Below are 14417 nucleotides of genomic sequence, written 5' to 3'. Positions count from 1 at the left end.
GTTAAATTATACGAATAAGCATATTAATAACTAAAACACAATTACGACTTTAGAAAATTTCAGAGGGAAGAATTGCATATTCGCATAATTCACTTTTACAGCTTGGGATGCACTCACTTGGGCATGAAGAGGAAGAGCGGGGAATTCTATCCCATGATGCTTGGTTGATTGATTGGACTTTTCCTGTAGCTGATCAGAGAAGGATTCAATCCATTTATGGTTGACTTGTAGATATGGGGCCGAAAAAGAGTAATTATCAGGTAAATACCTTTTGCATATATATCAAGTATTTTTTCTTCATTTTGGGCATTATCGAGGGTGCTAATGTTAAAAATAGAGTTGCAATTAATGTGTCGGGCCATGATGTAAATATTCTTCAATGTACCATGTTTGAGCAGGGAGTTATGTCAAAGCATAAGACACAATTGGAAAAACCCAGATGCAACTTAGAATGTAATACTATGCATAGGCTCCTTTCACATCACCTGCATCAGTTACAGGAAGCCTGTTTGCTGCTGCTGGTCTCTGTGATGTTTAGAAAGAACTGAAGAAGTAGGTTTTGATTCAGTGAGTGCTTCACTTCAGCAATCGAGTATTCACAGAAACATGACAGAGCATTGCAGAAGCGTCAGTGACAGACATTTGAAATCTGATTTTAGCAAGAAGCACTGTTGGGTATTTTGTAGATAGTACAAAAATTATACTCCCAAACCATTTTTAGAGTCTGAGTTTGTTACATCAAATTGATGAGAGTGTTAGACAGTCAAATAGAAGCCTCATAAGTGAATTCTCAAACGACATAGGTATACTGCAGCTGATCGTAATGCTCGCATGTACAGCTAGAGAATGCAATGGGACATACTACATGATATACATACAAATTAAAAAGGTAGGTATAATTGGTTGGATGGCCTTTTCTAATATTTTGTTGCAGACACCTTCATCTATGACTATATGTTTGGCAGAATAAACTGTGTCACTCCACACTTAGAAAGCTTAGCTGAAGCATGCTCTGCTTCATGAGCAGTTCTAGAAAAGAAAATTACTTTTTTCATAGGCCACCCTGATCCTTTATTATTTGCTAAGGAATATGATCTATTGCATTTTATGTAGGGGACACATGATGCAAAAGAAACATCATAGGATATGGCAGATGACACAGGATTCTTCCAAGGTGAATGATTTGGAGTTAATGGTTTCTCCAGGACAGTGGTTCTCAACCTATTTACCATTGTGAGCTGCATATGCAGCTCTCTGTGTTGTGGGCCGCATGCACACACTATATATACACTACATGTATGACTCTGAGGATGTCACATGGGCCACAGCTGTGTGCTGATTGGGCTGCCAGCGGGCTGTGGGTTGACAACCACTGCTCCAGGATTTAAGGAAAGTTGTGTTAGGTGCACATCCTTGTGTCAAGGAAATGTCTGGGGTGTACTGGAAACTGCTAAAATCTCTCTCTCAATTTAAATTAGTTAGCAAGGATTAATGTTTGTATTGTATATTGGTCTGTTAAGTTATCAAAGAGCACATTAGCTCTAAATTCCAGTAACTCAGTTTCAATAACTTTTTATTGTCTGTCTCCTTCAGTGGGGTGTGCGTGTGTGAGGATTTTTTTTTGTTTTTGGTAATGATTGTCTCTCCTGTTTTCCTGTTCTGGTGCTTTCTTCTGCTTGCTTTCCTTTCCTTACCTTTTTTGTTTTGGAACAGAGTAGTGATGCACAACCTCTGCACTGTGCTCAACAGTACTCTTTGATCAAGGGTCTATTGGCTGCGGAAAACATGGTGAAAGGCTAAGTATGCATGGAAGATCTGTGCATACACTTTTTTTGTGCATATACTTATTCTGGTTACATATAATCACAAAGACTTGAAGAAAGTCCTGGAACCTTGTATGGGTGATGCTGAACATAATAAAAGCAATCTGACAGCACTGCTGGGAGGAGGAAATGATTCCACCATGTATTTTTGGCCACAGATCATTGCTCTTGTGGATTTATTCCAATCCCTCATTCCCCAGAGGCTTTTTGCTTGAAAACTCATGTCCAGTTACTTCCATTCCAAGTATTTGTTTTATCAAAAATAAAGTCAACCATTCTAGCTTTGTGAAGCTAGCTGTTGTGCAGAGAAATTGCTGAGACAATGGAAAGACTGAAACAAGATTAAGATTAAGATTCATGAAACAAGATTAAGATTTGCCAGAAATGGATCGTCTGCCTATTTGGAACAATTCCTGAAAGTATAGAGCACATGACTGTCACATAGTGTTATCACGGTAGGTGAGAAGTGGAAACTTCTGATTAGAGCTGGGCAGGAAACATGTATCTTGTCTCATGAGAATTTTTGTCATTTTGAAAAATTTCTCCATCCCAAATTGGGATTAAAAACCAAAATTTCAAATTTTAACTAATCAAAAATCTGAAAATTTTTGGATCAGGTCAACTGAAACTGTTAGTTTTGATTTTTCACTATTCTTAGATTTCATGATAAATTAACCTTATTTTCCAACAAAAAGTTGTTCAAACGGAAAAAGAAAAATATTTGTTTAAAAAATGGTGAAATGGGATGTTTCAACAATTTTTAAACTTAAAAAAAATTAAAACAGGAAATTCATCAGTCATGTATTTTTAGACTCAACTTCAAATTTTATTTAAAAATGTAACTTAATAACTTTTTTAGAATTTAAACATTCCTCTATTGAGTATGTAGCATAAAGTCAGAAAGCAAACATACTGTGAAATATCTGGTTTCACTATCCAGGCTGACTGAAATGTAAACAGTAATATCATATTTGGAGAAAATTATTTTTTTGATTCATTTTTTTTAGGTATTAAACAATTCTGTGTCCCTCAGACCACATGTTTGCTCCATTATAATTCTGTCAGAATATTTTTTTTAAAAAATGAATTGTAGGTTAGGCTGAGTATATGCAGTATACAATTGCTTTTCCTCTAAAATTTTTATTTTTACAATTTGTATTCAATATTAGTTAAGATCAAACTCTTTTAAAACAAATTTGCTTTTTGAACATGAAAAAATAACATTACTTATTTCAAACCCTGGTTCCCTTAGGATTACTTCATTTAATGTGTAGTTAACTACTTTTACAAGCCAAAGTTCCTTTAAAAGAATAATTAATTTATATTCTGTTCACAAAATTCATTTTTTAGGCATGTCATAAAACCTACGAGAATGAGATAAACCCATCTCTTGAAGTTTTATAAATATAGTAAATACGGTTAAAGTACAAATCAGCACTTAACTGATGAGGTAATGAACTTATTTTTTGAAGAATTATTGATAAAGTGTCTTTTCAAGGCTCGGTAGTTCAGAATTTACTTGATATTTTTCTTGCTTGGTTTCCATCCCTCACACTTTTAGTGCACCATAATCATATGTAATATATACTGTCTTTGGAAGAGAGCTCATTGTTTCAGGTCAGGGTATGAAAGTCTCAAAATATTACATCAATTAACAAAAGAATCCAAACAAAACCAGCCTTCAAACAAGGCAAGTAGGAGACTAGGATGTATATTTTCAGTTTCACAAAGCTGACTTTTATGTAACCTTGAAGTTAATTATTGAAGTAGTTTACTTTTCTAAAAAAATAAATAATTTACCCTTCCCAACATATGGAGGGTTATAAACTGTACAAAATGGTGATACAAATTGTTGAGTAGTAACCTTATAGAAGATTGCTGTTTTGAGAGAAAACAATTGTATTAAGCACTCTGCCACCTGCAAGTCCAAATAAATAAATAAATAAAATTTGAGGATTTGAAAGTATCCCTTGACTGAAAAATTCTGGAGAGGTTTTCAAATGACACAGATGGCAGTTAAGCACCTAACTTCCATTTCTGCCTTTTGGAAATCTTGCCTGTTTGGCAAAAAATAGATAGCACTGTCTTAGTAGTGGGGAAAGGTACTATCATATTCTCTGGTTGCTTCACTACACTGCATAATCTCCCTTATCAGGAGTAAGCCATGACCGTCTTTCTCTATTCCAAACCATTCTCTTAGCAGAGAGACTGAGACTGCACAGACACTGCATCTAGGCAGCTGCCTGCTTCCTTCACTGAACCATTCATGTACTGATAGCACTGCAGTCCAAAACTACCTCATTCTTTCATCCAGTGCCCTTCAAGTAAGTGAGTAGACAGAGCGACAGAACAAAAGCCTATGGAGCAACAAACAATGAAGACTTCTAAGTGAAACAGCCTAATTCTCTAGATTTCTTGTATAAGAATGAGAATTGAAAATGATCCCATCCAGATATGCCAAGGTCCACAGCCAAGCCAATAACATCTTGGGGTTATCAATATTCTAACCAAGTTCTTTGCTGCCCAGTTCAATCGAGAACGTGTTAGAAACATTTGTTGACACTATGCCTGGTAGGTTTGGGTTATTGTATTGAACTAGGGACTAGGAGTCTTTAATCACATAGATTTCTGGTTTTGTTCTGTTGCTAAACTGCAATTTTGTTTTATTCCCCTGAGCATCAGACTTGTTTTAAAGACTAAAATAATTTATAATGCACTCTGTAGGTTTGTTTTCAATATTCTTTTGAATGATATCTTTCTTAGGCTTACTGTAATGCTCAGTACAACTTTATGTATTAGGCTGGTTTAGATTAGAAGAAAAATTATGCCTGTGTTCTTATACAACTATGCAGGTAACAAATCAACTTTTTTATAGTATTCTCAAACTCCTATTGTGGAGAAAATTCTCCTGACCAAAGATGACTGGATCTGGCTTCTTTCAGAGTTAGTTTAATTTTTATCTGAACATTACTTAGAGGGAGTCCTTTGTGAACCACAAGATACTTCTTGCACATTCTCAGGGGTGAGTTTGCTTCAGCTTCCATGCTTTCGATTCCCACCTTGCAGGGAGTGAGGAACCGTTCTCTGATTGCAAACTCTGATGTTTGATATAGCTTTGCCACTAAATCAACAGGCCACCCCTCTTAGCTAGTGCATGTGGAGTTGGGTGCTTTGTGTATTTCAGAGTATACCACTGTACTATTATAATATAGTCAGCAGCTTGTGTGGTACATTTTGAATGTAAGGAGAGGCAGAAATTTATTCTGCTCTAACTACTGGAGGAACCTAAGTGTGGTTTTCATTGGTTCTTAAGCATCATTAGCTCTTAATAATTTCACTTGGAAATGTGAGTGCTGTCAAGTTGTACCCTTGGCAGTTTGGCAACAACACTGTGGTCACGCACAAGATTGTCCTAGTGAATAGATAGTGTGATCTTTAATTTCTTATCAGGTGAATGAGGTTTTTTCTTCTGCGGAAACAGACATTTTAAAGACAAAAAATAGATTCCAGTTGTTGTTGGTATCAGTTTTCTGGTGTTGTAAAGTAGAGGAAAACATGGGCCCTCCTTCAAAAAATCTTAGAACTTAAGTTAAGATCATAGGTAAACTGCCAGATGACCTAAATATTAAAATTCCCAGGTGAGGCAGTTATTTGTTTAATTTTCTTGTAACAGAATTACTATGTACGTGGTTTAGAATTAATAAATTCATAGACTCCAAGACCGTTGGGGTCATTTAGTCTGACTTCCTGTATAACACAAGCCATAGAATTTCCCCAAAATAATTCCTAGAGCATATCTTTTAGAAGAAAAATCTAATCCTGATTTTAAAATGTCAGTGATTGGAGAATCCACCAGGACCTTTGCTAAATTGTTGCAATGGTTAATTACTCTCACCATTAAAAATGTATGCCTTCTTTTCGGTCTGAATTTGTCTAGTTTTCACTTCCATTCATTGGATCATGTTATACCTTTGTCTGCTAGATTGAAGAGCCTAATATGAAATATTTCTTCCCCATGTAGATACTTATAGACACTAATCAACTCACCCCTTAACTTTTCTTTGTTAATCTAAGTATATTTAGGGTTACCATATTTGAAGTTCCCAAATAGAGAACACTGCCGTGGGTAGGGAGAGGTGGGAGAAGGGAAGGGGAGGTGTCATGTTCCCCTTGTGTTATCTGGACTGGTGATCTTCTAGGTCACTCCAATCCTCAACTCTGGGACCCAGCCTTACCCTGCTCTACTGTGAGAACCCCCATTCTTAGGCTGTTCACACACAGCCGCTAGCGCATAAGCTGCTCCCAGCTATGTGATGGAGCGCTTTTGTCCAGCTGTTGCTCTGATTGTGCAACTGAATGATGCTAGCCAATATTTCTGGTCCCAGACACAATCTTAGGAACCTCTGTCTTGCAGCGTCCAGTGATGCCTGCTGGTCGCTGCAAGCTTATAGAGTTCGTCAATTTAACAAAGAAATTGATATGTACCAGACTTGTTATCCCAGGGTGAGTCTCTGACATGCTTCAAACCAAATGCATTGCTTCAGGTAGAATAAACAAACAAATGTAATAACTACAAAAGATAGATTTTAAGTGATTATAAGTCAAAACATGACAAGTCAGATTTGGTCAAATGAAATAAAAGCAAAATGCATTATAAGATGATCTTAACACTTTCAGTGCCCTTACAAACTGAGGGCTCAGCTACGCTTGCAAGTTAGAGTGCATTAAAGCAGCCCCAGGCGCCCTAACTCCTGAGGTGTCCACACTGGCAAGTCATGTAGAGCGCCTGGACTCTGCAGCTGGAGTGCTCCTGGTAATCCACCTCCACAAGAAGCATAAAGCTTGCTGCGCCCCTGCTGAAATGCCTGAGCGTCAGTGTGGACAACGTGTTGCGTTATTGCACTGTGATTGGCCTCTGGAAACGTCCCATAATCCCCTGAAGTCAGGTGGCCACTCTTCTCATTGTTTTGAAATCGGCTGCAGGCATGCAGATATCTCCTTTCAAAGCTCTGTTTCTGACAGCCAGCATGCTTATCTGCTCCGGGACAAAGCAAACCTTTAGTGTAGAATGCTGCTGTTGTGAGTGTGTGTGTGAGGGGGGCTGTCTGCTGCTCTCTGAACTTAAAAGACAGCATGATGACATGCTCTCAGCCACACAAAACACACTCTCTCTCCCCCCACATACACACAACACACTCCCTGTCACACTCCACCCCCTCCATTTGAAAAGCACGCTGCAGCCACTTGCACACTGGGTTAGCTACCATAATGTACTGCTCTTTGTGGTGTTGCAAGAGCTGCTAATGTGGCCACACCAGTGTGCTTGCAGTTGACAGTGTAAACACATGGCAGCGTTTTCCCTGCTGTGGTCTCTGAAGGCTGGTTTAACTTTCAGCGCTCTACATCTGCAAGTGTAGCCAAGCCCTTAGTGCTTCTCACCACAGGCTGGCTGGTTGCCCTTCATCCAGGTTCTCCCCTTTGATCAGTGCTTCAGTCGCTTGGTGGTGGTGTCTGTAGATGGAGGTGGAAGAGAGCGCATGGCAAACATCTCTCCCCTTTTATCATGGTCTTTCTTCCCTTTTGGCTTTGCCCCCTCTCCCCCCTTTCAGAGTCAGGTGAGCATTACCTCATCATGGTCCCAAACTGACCAAGGGAAGGGGGGTGACTCACTGGAGAGTCTAACAGTTGCTGCCTGGGCCAGTGTCCTTTGTTCCTGTGAGGCAGGCTGGGTTTGTCCCATACATGCCCTGAAGAGATGTGAACTGCCCCTCTTCTCTTGGAAAGTTTGGCCTGGCCTCTCTCCTGGAGAGTTTTTGCCTGGGCTTGTTTTAAGCCATGAGGACACATTTTCAGCCTCATAACTATATACATGAAATTACAACCTATAACATTACTATCACAACAATGCTTAGTGCATCATGAGCCTTCTGAAGACACCCAACATAACCAACTTTGCATTGGATACCACACAATCATATTATGAGGATGAATATGGGGATGCAGGGTGCTCCCCTGAGGTACAGAGAGTCACAGGAGGGTACAGTTTTCTACTGTACACTTTCTTTCTTTGAATATTTAACATTTTATAAATAAGTGTAATGGCCTCAAAAATAAATGTAAATAAACCTTTTTACATGCAGTCAGTCCTTTCCTACAGTGTTTCTTCCTGTTGTGCCCATACATGTTTCTCTGTAGAGTGTATCTTTCTCAGCAGTGGTTGATTGCTCATCAAGTAGCCATGAAAGTCATTACAGGATCTATTCCTGAAGTAGTACTGCACAAACAGGATCCCTTTTAGTGACTCAACAGTCAATAGCATGCCACCCTGACTTCTGCGCTGCTTTCAGAGCTGGGTGGCTAGCCAGCAGCAGCTGCTGCTCTCCAGCTGCCCAGCTCTGAAGGCAGTGCCGCTGCCAGCAGCAGTCCATAAGTAAGGGTGGCAAACCAGTAAACGTGAATGCCACTCATAGGGCATGTTTGGAATTGTAGTTTCAGCAGAATCAGTGTTGGAAAAAGGATGAGCAAGGAGAAATGAGACATTTGTTCATATTTCAAAAATCCGCCCAGACGGAGATCGGAGGACCGAAAAAACCATTGTCTGGGAAAACCCAGACATATGGTAACCCTAAGAATATTGAGCTCTTTGAGTTTGTTTTCTAATCCTTTAATCAGTGTCGTGGCTCTTCTCTGCATAGGTCTGGCTGAAGCAGTGCTTCTCAAAGAGGGATTTGAATGGAGAATGATAGGGTTATAATGTTTTATCTGCTGCATTTCATGTTTTTAAAATGAAAATTCAGGTCTCCAGCAGTCCTTAAATGTTCTGACTGTGATCACTGAAGCTGATGTTCCCCAGTGACTTTATTAAATACTGTTCCCTGATTTTTTTTGTGGCCACTGATTATTATTGAATTTCAATTAATACTGATTTGAAGAGTTGAGGGATTGTAGGGTTCTAGTCTCAGAATCAGGCACAACAGAATCAAGGTTATCAAGTTCAGTATCTGAGTGGGAACCCTGGTGTGCCCAATGAAGACACTTGCAGTGAGGGTAAAGCAAAGCTTTAACCACTTTTATTAAGATAGTAAAGACAGAAAAGCTGCAAACCTCTTAACGTTAACTTTGCATTACTGTTATATTTTTATCTCTTGTACCCCATTCCTTGCATATGCTCACATATTCACATCCCTTCTTGGGGATCTGATGGTAAGAGGCAAATTTGCAGCCCTTTTCCTGGCATGCCAAACAAGTCTGATGGTCCAGATCCAGATTAAGATCGATTGACCCTTCTTACATGGTGCTCGGCCTTATGTAGGGCCTAGAGGTTGTCATGAATATTCATTGAAAGGCCCAACCTTCCTTGTCCACCATAAAGTTAGGGGAGGGATATCTTAGTGGTTTGAGCATTGGCTTGCTAAACCCAGGGTTGTGAGTTCAATCCTTGAGGGGGCCATTTAGGGATCTAGGGCAAAAATTGGGGATTGGTCCTGCTTTGAGCAGGGGGTTGGACTAGTTGACCTGCTGAGGACCCTTCCAACCCTGATATTCTATGGTGCTTTTATCCTATTGGTTAGTATATTAATGATTTTAGGTTATTACCATATACATCAATTTGTTGCCAAGGCAAGTTTGCGGTTAAGCATTTGCTAACATTTTATCCTAAAATATTTTAAACTAGTATCAGTTCAGTGTTTCTCCAGTTACCTGGTATTATTTTGTACAGACTCCTCCCTTAAGCACATTATTCCCACTTGCCCAAAACTCAGGGTGACTGTTGAGCCATTTATTCTATGCCAAAGTTCATGGTCCTCAAAGCCTTATGCTAACTGCTTAAGCTGATGCCTTACAGGATACAGGCCTGTAGTTTCCTTGTTTTTACTGCTAAGTAAAATAAAATGCAAAAAGCTAGCTCTGTCGACTACAATACATATTAATAACTTTGTTAATTTGACCGTAACTGCCTTTTGTTCATGGGCACTAGATCTCTGCTGGAGGAGAGCAGTAAGGTAGATTTAATCTGTCGTCTTTTTTTCTGGGCTTTTGCTATAAAGTGGCAAAACAACCAACCAAAGAAAAAACCTTGTAGCTGTGTAATCGTTTAAATTTTAATTAATAAACACCTTATCTGATTTCAGTTTTTCTAGAAGAACTCTACCGTGACCACAGTCCTAACCTAACAATTTTGAGGGCAATATGACTATTTTGGTGTATTTTAGAAGTGGGGTCAAATAAGACCTGTAATGGAAACTGAGGCCATGTCTACACCTACCAGGGAATGATGCTGTTGCGATCGATGTAGCGGGGATTGATTTAGGGGGTCTAGTGAAGACCTGCTAAATCGACCGTAGAGTGCTCTCCGGTCGACTCTGATACTCCATTGGAATGAGAGGAGTAAGGTAACTCGACGGGAGAGAGTCTCCTGTTGACGCAGCGCAGTGTAGACACCGCAATAAGTCAACCTAAGCTATGTCGACTCCAGCTATGTTGTTCACTACCAGGGTAAGTCTGCACTACCAGGTCTGCACTACCACGGTAAGTCGACCTTAGTTGTGTAACCTTAAATATCAGAGACTTTAAATCTTAGTCAGTCTAGAAGTCCGTGTGTACGTGAAAGCATCAGTTTTCTGAATTGCTTTTGTGATAGATCTTAAATTCTAATTGCATTTTGTATTCTTTTTTTAGGGTGCAATTTTCTTGGAAGGAGTGACAGTTAAACGTGTAACCCAAGTGACAACTCAACCAAAGTTAAGAGAAATACAACAAAAATGTCAGCAATTCTGTGGATGGGAAGGGTATGGGAAAAATAATTTAATTTAAACTTTTTTCTTTGAACAATCCAAAAATTCAATATTATATTCTTAATTTTGTGAAAAGTCAAGCAGGCAGCTATTATTGGGATGGACAGCCCCCCCCCCCCCCCAAAAAAAAAAAAGGTAACCAGAAATATTCAACAGTAAAACTATAATGGCCTACAAAGAAAAGAAAAGAGAATGGACAACTGTTATAATTTAAGAAACAAGATTCCAGAATCATATTTCCAGGGTCAGATAATAAATTATGTTCATGTTAGCCATTGCTACACAAATACCAAAGGCAATAGTCTGGTTTAATCATTATTTTAAAAGTTTTGGGGGAGTTTTAGTGCACATTAAACTAGATAACACTGGCTTGAACCAGGCAAAAAATTGCAAGTTTACTTATACAAATATCAATACACATCTGTTCTGATGTGCAAAACCCTAGTTTTTCCATTTCTTGGCCTTTCTGATGCACTCATTGCTGGTTTGAATTTGTACCTAGCATTGATGTGAACCCTGGTTTAGTACCATTTCTAGATGTAATCCAGAATTTGAATGTCAGTTTCCAGAAGTGAAAGGCTCATGGAATATTCACAGTACCACTTAGTTTACAGATTTAATAGCTTAGTAGTAAATTCAAACAAACAAAGCAAAACACTTGCAGTTTTGAACTCTTGAGTAACTCAGACTACTGTCATTTGTTATACTCAAAAATGCTTTATGTGCTTATCAAAAACTGGGTGCCTATTGAAAGAAAAAAAACCTTGTTATGGAAGATGTTCCAACTAAAAGTTAACCTGGTAGAAAAGGTAGTGTTAACTGTGTCTCATGCAAGTTTGATTTGAGAAATACATTACCTTGTATGGATACTCTTAGAATATTAATAAAAAACCTGCTTCTTTTAGGTCTGGATTCCCTGGAGCACAGCCTATTTCTATGGACAAACAAAATATTAAACTTTTAGAGCAGAAGCCATACAAAGTAAGCTGGAAAGCAGATGGCACTCGGTAAGTTTCATATAGAAAAAAATAACATAATTCACGCTGGTACATAAAGCAAATTGTTTTGATGAGCAGTTATGTACCAGTTAGAGGCTTAAAGGAACTCAGCTTGGTAAGAAAGTTATACCTTATGGTACACAGATAAATCTTTATATTTTAATCTGTTCTTCAGTTGCTGACATTTGAAAATTTTATTTACTTTTCCTGTTGACAATGCATTCTACTAATGATTGGAATGTCATAATTCTTCAAAGGTATTAGTACTGTAGTCCTGTGTTAGAATTGTAACTGTATGACTCGTCAGCATCCTTCTGATTGAACAGTAACTTCTGTTACATGTATTGCAGTGTTAACATTCTTTTAGTAGAGTTGGAGGAATAAATTTTTCAGTCTGCATTTGTGTGCAAGACTTGTATGTGTAGAATGTATTTTTGACAGTTGATCTACCGCTGGATAAAGAGAGAAAATACCTCGTCTCCCCCTTCTGCTGTTGGAAGTTGTATAGCGATATCCATTTTAATTCACTGTGCTCTGTAGGAAGAAAGTTACAAGAGCAGTTCTGTTGAAGTGGTTACAGAATCAGTAGAGAAACTAGCTAGCATCATGCATTGAAAATGCTTGCAGCTACCATTTCCAGACAACTCATCAATAATATATAGTGAGCAAAGTAAAGCTATTCTGTGTCTGGCATTATAAATCAATGCAGACTATAGAGGGAATGTCTAGACTACAGGAACTACAGCGGCACAGCTGCAGCTATACCCCTGTAGCACAGTAATATAGACACTTCCTATATGTATGGATGGGGTTTTTCTGTTGATGTAGGTAATCCACACCCCCAAGCAATGCTAATTAGATCAATGGAAGAATTCTTCCACAGCCCATAGCTAGTTTCATCTAAATTTTAAGTGTAGACTGTAGCAGGATAAGCTGGAGTTTTAAATTTTACTTTCCCCAGCTAATATATACATATGGTGAACAAACCTTCTTAAACATTAGCTATTTCCTGTATTTTGTTGGGAGTGTTTGAGAAGTGGAAGTGGATATGAAAAAGATTCTCTCACCACTGTATTCCATATGAGAAGTAAAACACTACCTCCCTTAGAAGCCATATAAGAAATGTTACAAGTAAAATGTAGGAATAAAAAAAAATAATCAATAAGCAACTAAAATATCAGATCAGTGAAACTGACATGGTGACTAGTGCTGAAGCTATACTGTGGTCACACTTGCAGTTAATTCTGGTTTGAAATAGATTCCCTGTCTCTAAAATGGTGGAGTGTTGCTGAGATTAATAGCTATCAAATAAGAAGAAACTCCATAATGTACCTGTATGTGCACTGGGAGAAAATTTCTTCGTGACTTTCGCTGGTGATCTGTTTATACCTTAAATAATGATTTATTACTCTTGTAATCTTTATTATTCGGCATTTATATAGCAGTAAGTGCCTAGAGGGCCAACTAGACTGGGGCCCCACTGTACATTTGTTTGTTTGCTTTTTAAAAACCCTGGGAAGTCACAAAAAACTGTAATAAAAGAACATTATGCATTATGATAGTGTTTAATTGCATATTCACATACTATTTGTTATATGCAGTGTTGTTGTAGCCATGTCGGTCCTAGGATATTAGAGAGAGAAGGTGGGTGAACTAATATCTTTTATTGGACCAACTTCTGCTGGTGAAAGAGACAAGCTTTTGAGCTTACACAGAGCTCTTCTTCAGGTCTGTAGGATTCCTGCCTCAATCACTGCACAAGATGGATAATGAATGAGGCAGAGGATTATAAGGAGAGGGTATTCTCTTCTGTTTAAGTTATTGGACTGAGTTCCAGGAGAGCGGAGTTCTTTTCCTGGCTCTTCCACAGACTTTCCATGTGATGCTGGACAAGATGATTACAACACATTGTGACAGTGTGTGACTAGCCTAAGGCTGACTCACTACTCTGTTTATTTTATAAGGGTCCCCACATGGGGTAAATTGACAAGGTAATAGTTTAAATACTAAGTGATTAACTAATTAGCTGGGTGATTCAGCTGAGTCATCAGCTGACACAGTTGAGAGGCAGGAAGAGACAGGGAAGACTGGCAGGAAGGGCTATAGAAGCCTGAGATCTCACGGAGGTGAGATTTTTCCCTGCTCTTGCTCTGTGCCTTGGTAGTTGGTAAAAAGTTGGGGAAAGACCTTATGCTTTGGGGAACAAACATTTATGAAGCATTTGGTGTTGAACTTGCCACTGGTGTGCATGGTATGCACAAATGGGACCAATTTAAGGTTGCACCGGCACCTGGACTTTCTAACAGTATTCCCCTCCTGCCCCCCCATGTTGTTATCTGTGTAGGAGAGGGGAAAAAGGAGCCGCGATTTGGCACTGTCAAAAATATATACACAACTGAGGTGTCTGAGTAATGAAGAGGAGTAGCAGCAAAATACTATGGGTAAGAAGAATATAAGAAATGAAGAAGAAATTGCCAGCTCCCTTTAGTTCTAGATGTTATGAAAGAATGGAAAAATTCCTGGATCAGCTATTTAAGTTCAAAGTTACAGGATACTGTGTTCACAGAGGACATACATTTGCGCTCCAACAGTGAACTGATTGCCCCACAAACATAATAATGGGGCATGGTCTCTATTCCAAAGAATGTGCAGATGTTGCAGATACCAGCGAGGATAGAGAATTAATACAAAAAGAGAAGTTATAAATAGGGCTGTCGATTAATCGCAGTTAACTCACACGATTAACTAAAAAAAATTAATCGTGATTAATCGCACTGTTAAACAGAATACCAATTGAAATT

General features: G+C 38.7%; 1 protein-coding gene across 4 annotated transcripts in view; it reads left to right on the top strand.

Moving 5' to 3' along the window:
* RNGTT (RNA guanylyltransferase and 5'-phosphatase) overlaps nucleotides 1-14417 on the top strand; it is a 436222-nt gene that overhangs the window by 51550 nt on the left and 370255 nt on the right. For all 4 annotated transcript variants that reach the window (XM_073336687.1, XM_073336684.1, XM_073336683.1 and 1 more), the window contains exons 7-8: nucleotides 10503-10612; nucleotides 11524-11625. In XM_073336687.1, coding sequence (XP_073192788.1) covers nucleotides 10503-10612; nucleotides 11524-11625 — 212 coding nt within the window. The remainder of the gene's footprint in view (nucleotides 1-10502; nucleotides 10613-11523; nucleotides 11626-14417) is intronic.

The sequence above is a fragment of the Lepidochelys kempii genome, chromosome 3 (assembly GCF_965140285.1).
Source record: "Lepidochelys kempii isolate rLepKem1 chromosome 3, rLepKem1.hap1, whole genome shotgun sequence".
NCBI classification, from domain to species: domain Eukaryota; kingdom Metazoa; phylum Chordata; order Testudines; family Cheloniidae; genus Lepidochelys; species Lepidochelys kempii.
The sequence above is the reverse complement of the archived record's forward strand: the minus strand, read 5'-3'. Positions and strand labels throughout refer to the sequence as shown.